This window comes from Plasmodium reichenowi, chromosome 3 (assembly GCF_001601855.1).
Source record: "Plasmodium reichenowi strain SY57 chromosome 3, whole genome shotgun sequence".
In the NCBI taxonomy this organism is placed as follows: domain Eukaryota; phylum Apicomplexa; class Aconoidasida; order Haemosporida; family Plasmodiidae; genus Plasmodium; species Plasmodium reichenowi.
The window spans coordinates 37,179-44,069 of NC_033648.1; the positions used below are offsets into that span (position 1 = coordinate 37,179).

The 6,891-nt window shown below is 20.3% G+C and overlaps 1 protein-coding gene across 1 annotated transcript; it reads left to right on the forward strand.

Annotated features, from left to right (window-relative positions):
* Positions 1–2,201: 2,201 nt before the first annotated feature.
* Positions 2,202–6,233, forward strand: PRSY57_0301200 (serine/threonine protein kinase; the record flags this gene model as incomplete). The annotated part of the gene is made up of 1 exon (XM_012905643.2): positions 2,202–6,233. The coding sequence occupies one exon, from the start codon at positions 2,202–2,204 to the stop codon at positions 6,231–6,233; it is 4,032 nt and encodes a 1,343-aa protein (XP_012761097.2).
* Between the last annotated feature and the right edge of the window lie 658 nt (positions 6,234–6,891).

The window sequence follows — 6,891 nt, forward strand, 5'->3', positions numbered from 1 at the left end:
ATGCAATATATACAAATATATATTCAACTTTTAATATACATCTTATAATTTCACTTTAAACATGGAAAAAAAAAAAAAAAAAAAAAAAAAAAAAATTAAATGTTATGCGCAAAAGTAGCATATTTATTTTTTAATGAGCTTTTTTTTTCTTTTGTTATAGGTCCTTATATTTTTCCATAAAAAAAAATTTTTTTATTTTAAATTATAATATTATGTTTATAAATAAAATTTTCCTGCTTTCTTTTTTTTTTTTTTTTTTTTTGAATTATATATAAATATATATATATATATATGTATATATTTATATTTTTTTTTATTAATTCCTCTTAATTCATTTTCCACATCTCCTTTTTATATATATATAAAATAATGTTAATTTTTTCCCCCTTTATTTTTTTATTATATGTATACAATTATATGTATTTATAATATAAAAATAATATATATAAATAAACATAGTTATAATTTTTATATATAAAAAAAATTATATAGGTAAATTTTTTTTTTTATTTTCAATGTATACCTTTATTATTTTATAAAGTTATTCCTTATAAAATATATGGATCTTATTTTTTATTTTTGCAAATTAAAAAAATATTATAATATATATAAAATATATATATGTATAAATCATTTAGAATACAAAATAAAAAAATTATTATATATATTATATTGTTTATATATGTAAATATTAGTGACAGTGCTTCAAAATATTATATATGTACTGTATTTATATATATATAAATATATATATATAATATAATATATATGTTTATGAGAAGGATTATATATTAATATGTTATAGCTACAAAGTAAACTATCGTTTATTGTTTATTCCCATTTTTTTTTTTTTTTTTTTTTCTTAAATTAATGAAAATTAATATGTAGTTCAAATATAAAACGTTATATATTTATACCTATCAAAAATATATATATATATATATATATTTATTTATTTATATATATAGTTTTTTTTTTTTCGTACGAGTTTTAATATATTTTAATGACATAATTCTTTTTATACAAATTTCAAAAATAATTTATTCAATAAATATGTCATATATTTTTTTATTAAATAACAGTATATATAATCAAATTGAGCTTAAAAAGGATCCTATATATGTAAATTCATACAACTCATTTTAATTTATATAAATTTGGATAATATCAAAATTAATAAAGTAGATAAGATCTTAATATACAAGTGAAAAAAAAAAAAAGAAAAAAAGAAAATACACATATATATATATATATACGTATTATTCATATTTATGTAATTGTTGCATTCCAGAAATATTTGAATCATAAAAATCTCTGTGTCATGTTTGAATATATAAAAAATATATATTAAAAAAATGAAGACAAACAATTTGTTTTATTATATACAGTTGTTTTTATTGTAAAACTAGCGAAAAGATAAAATGAGAAATAGATTTATTTTTAAGTCCTTATATATATGTAGATATTTTTAGAAGTCAAATAATTTTATATATATATTAATATATATGAGTTATATATTACCTATATATATATTTACAGATTTAGATATTTATATAATATATATAAATTTTTACTATTTAATTATATATATATATATATTATTATTATTATATATTTTCCCATCTTTTTATTAAATATATTATCATGAGCTTAAAAAATAGTGATGGACTATACAGTTATACACACACACATATATATATATATATAATATATATATTTCGTTAAATGAAATTTATATTTCTTTGGTAGCATAATATCACATTACATAATAAATTATTTATTATATTATATTATATATTTGTAAGTTTTTCTTTTTACTATTAAAATATGTATATATGTTATATTAATTTTAATAAGCCCATTGATTGTAACATACATATATATATATATTAATTTATATCTCCATTTTATTCTAGTCATTATAATATTTACAACATTTTGATAAAAATATATAATGATCGCCTTTATATTATAATTATTGTTAAAGGGATAATTAAAAAAAATTAGATGGAATAAAAAATATATATACCATAATCAAATTTATCAAAATAGTGTATATATTTTTAACCAAAAAGATAAACCAAATAAATAAATTAATATATATATATATATATATATATATAACAGGATATAATCTCAAATTTTATATTAAATATTAATAAATATACAAATAAGTAATATATTTTTTTTTTATATTTACCATGAGTTTTAGTAATACATGCTCACTATCCAATAACAGCAACAGTTCTAGTAGTAGTGAAGATGCTACATCTGGTAAATTACAATACACCGAAAGTGATGATGAAGGAAGTGATGAATACTGCGAAGGAGGGTATCACCCAGTCAAAATTAATGAAATATATAATGATAGATATAGAATTGAAGGAAAATTAGGTTGGGGACATTTTTCAACCGTTTGGGTTGCTACTGATTTAAAAAGTAAACCCTTAAAATTTGTTGCTATAAAAATTCAAAAAGGATCAGAAACTTATACTGAATCAGCCAAATGTGAAATTAATTATCTAAATACAGTCAAAGTAAATTCTTTTGATTCTTCATGGGTTGAATTAAAAGAACAACAAAGAGAAAGATTATTTCATTATAATATGACTAAAGGAGTTGTTTCTTTTATTGATAGTTTTGAACATAAAGGTCCAAATGGTACTCATATTTGTATGGTCTTTGAATTTATGGGTCCCAATTTATTATCCCTAATAAAACATTATGATTATAAAGGAATTCCATTAAATTTGGTCAGAAAAATTGCTACACATGTGTTAATAGGAATGCAATATTTACATGATGTCTGTAAAATTATACATAGTGATATCAAACCAGAAAATGTTTTGGTCTCACCATTGACTACTATTCCTAAACCAAAGGATTATACCAAAGATAAATTAGAATCAAATAAATCTAACCAAGTTGAAAAAAAAGAAAATGACAAAAATGTAGATAAAAAATTAATTACTACAATGAATAATAATATAAATACAAATATAAGTGAAAAAAACCAAGTTATTAATGATACACAAAAAAATGATAAAAATATAGAATATGATCAAAAATATACAAGCAGTCAAGAAAATATTGAAGATAATGTATCCTTTGTAAATGATCCAAATGATACTAATCAAAAGAATAATCTAAATAATAATATAACTCACAATAATATACCAAGTAATATACAAATAGAAAAACAATCTACATTAAGTAAAAATAAAAAAAATGAAAAAGATTCATATATAAATATAAACAATAATGTTACAAATGATGATCAAAATTTAAAAAGAGAAGATATGAAATATAATGATATCGAGGAAGGGATTACCAAATATGATATGTTAAATATTAAAAATAATATATCTATTAAAGAAAAAATAAATGATTGTCATTCACCCAATGAAAATAAAAATAAGGATAATCATAATCAATGTGAAGACAATTCAATCAACATATATAATAACAAAAATGATCATTTTCAAACAAGTAATATTAATGATAACACTGTTAACGAAAAAATTAATAATACATCAAAGAAGGATATGTTAAACAATACACAAAATAATAATGATTCCGAAAAAAACGACGTTGTTCATGAACAACAATTGGTAAGTGAAGATATTTTAAAAAAAAAAACCAAAAAAAAAAAAAAAAAAAATATAAATGAACCTCCATATGTTAAACATAAACTAAGACCATCAAATTCGGATCCTTCTTTGCTCACTTCTTATTCTAATATACATGCACTTCAAGAAACCTTGACAAGGAAACCATATCATTATAATACCTATTTTTTAAACAACCCTGAAAAATATAGAGATAATAAAATGAATCCATACTTACACAGATTGCCAAATGATTACTTGAAAAAAATTGATCAAGATGATAGTGATGAAACTGAAGAGGAGGATGATCTTTCAGATGAAGACCAAAATAAGAAGCAAAATAAGAACCAATTAGTGGGCAACTTGCCAAATAGTAAATGTCCAAACTCCAATGATGTGTATAAATTTTTTGAAAAAGATATTAATAAATTTCCCATATACTGCGATATGTTTAATCATCTTATACATCCAGAAGCCTTACGATTACATGAATTATATATGAAAAATAAAAAAAACATCAATTCTAACAATACGATGAATGATCTAGGTAATAATCAAAATAGTCATAAAGTAGTATATATAAATACTGAAGATGGAGACTATTGTATTAGGCCATACGATCCGTCTGTTTATTATCATGAAAAATCATGTTATAAAATATGTGACTTAGGAAATAGTTTGTGGATAGATGAATCAAGATATGCCGAAATTCAAACTAGACAATATCGAGCCCCTGAAGTTATTTTAAAAAGTGGGTTCAATGAAACAGCAGATATATGGTCCTTTGCGTGCATGGTATTCGAATTAGTAACAGGAGACTTTTTATTTAATCCACAAAAATGTGATAGATATGATAAAAATGAAGAACATTTAAGTTTTATAATTGAAGTGTTAGGAAATATACCAAAGCATATGATTGATGCAGGGTATAATTCCCATAAATATTTTAACAAAAATAATTATCGACTTAAAAATATAAGAAATATTAAAAAATATGGTTTGTATAAAATATTAAAATATAAATATAATCTTCCTGAAAAGGAAATTAGCCCTTTATGTAGTTTCTTATTACCCATGTTATCTGTGGATCCACAAACGCGCCCCTCGGCATATACCATGCTTCAACACCCATGGCTTAATATGGTATCATTAGAAGAAGGGGATGACATGTATATTAATGATGAATCATATTCTATTAATAATGATAGAAACATGAAAAATAATAGTAATAGTAATAATTTCATCTACGACGGTCATAATAGTAGTAAAAATAAAAATTCTTCAAATAAAAAAAAAATTGATGTAAACTACAAAATTGGTAATAATGGAAATAATGCTTATAACGATCACTATTATAATAAAAATAATAAAAATAATAAAAATTTTAATGATGATGTTGTAGAACCACCACCAGATCAATATATGCATGCAAATTATAATAATGATATTGTGCATGCAGTTTTGTATGAAAAACCATATAATTCAAATAATGTCATTTCATACACTAATAACAAAGGACACAAAAATAATTTCGATATTAATCATTTACAACATAAGAATGATAATAATTCGAACAAACAAAATATTTCATTGACTACAAATGATTATACATTTAATTCGGATTATATTGCTAATATGATGGATCATGACACATATAGAGAACAAATAATAAAAAATATTCCTGCACATCAAATTTCAAAACTAAAAGATGGTAAAAATTTTAAGGCATATAATGAATCTATTCAATATGGAATGCATGATTTTCAACAATACAATGAACATGATTTTGAATACAAATTTAATAAAAGATTTGAACATGCACATCATATAAAAGAAATGAAACATAACGATGATGATTACGAGGAGGAAGATGATGATGATGATGATAATGATGATGATCAGGATGACGATGATGAAGATTATGAAAGTGATGTTGATTATGATGATGATGATGAATATGATGAAGGACAAGAACATGATGCTGATCAAGATGAAAAAAACAACGACAACGAAAAACAACAAGAACAACAAAATTACGGTGAAGAATATAATTATGAACATTATGAAAATAATATGGGTAATAGTAAAAACATTCAACAATTTTCATATACAAATAATAATGATGATGAAAATAATTTTTGTGAGACACAAAATATATATATATTACAAAACAAAAGAGATATAAATTTTAAAGAATGTACACCACGAAATAATATCAAAAAAGAAATAAAAAGTGATAAATATCAATCCAGTAAAGTTATAAATCAAAAAGATAATTATTGGAATTACCAAATAAAAGAAAACACAAAATTAAGAGAACATGCAAAAAAACAACATTATAGCAACAACAATAATATCAATAAAAATGATAATAATAATAATAATAATATAATGAACCAAATAGATACCAAAGATCAAAAATCCCAAAATTTACATGATTTATCAACAAATAACAATATGGACCAAAAACACGGTGCATTACAAAAAATGCATATGAACGAAAAAACAAACCAGGACAAACCATTAAATGAAGAAGAAAATTTAATCGAAAATAGAGATGACCACAATGTTAATAAAATCAATTGCAAAGTTATTAACAAAAAAACCTCTTGTTCATATACTTAATAGAATATAATTATTTATAGTCAAAATTTGCAAAAAAAAATTTTAACTACAAGTAAATATATGCAGTTTATCGTATATAATAATTTTAACAATTAATAAATAAAACAGCATGCACATAATATTTTATTATATTATTAAATCTAACGGGTATATTTTATTACTTATTAAATATAACACATTATTTTTAATTAAATGATTTATTGAATATCCATAACCTTTTTGTATTAACATAAAATTGTGTGTTTCATTAAAATTATATTTTTAAATGTTACAAAAATATAAATAGGGTCGATTAATATTATACATATATAAATATGTATATGTAATATTTCGTTTTACCTAATAATATTTATACATTATACCAAATATGTTAATAATATATATATATATATATAATTAAGTTTATATATATATATATATATATATATTTCATCACATATAAATAAATATGTGCAATTATTATTTTATTTTATTTTTTTTTAATTGTAAAATATAAATTTATTTTAATACAATATAATTATTGCCTTAAAACACTTAATATATATTATAAAATAACTAAATAATATTATTTCAATTTATTTTATATATATAAAATGTATAATATATATATATATATTTTAAAAATTATGTATAAAAAATTTTGAAATATAAATGAAAA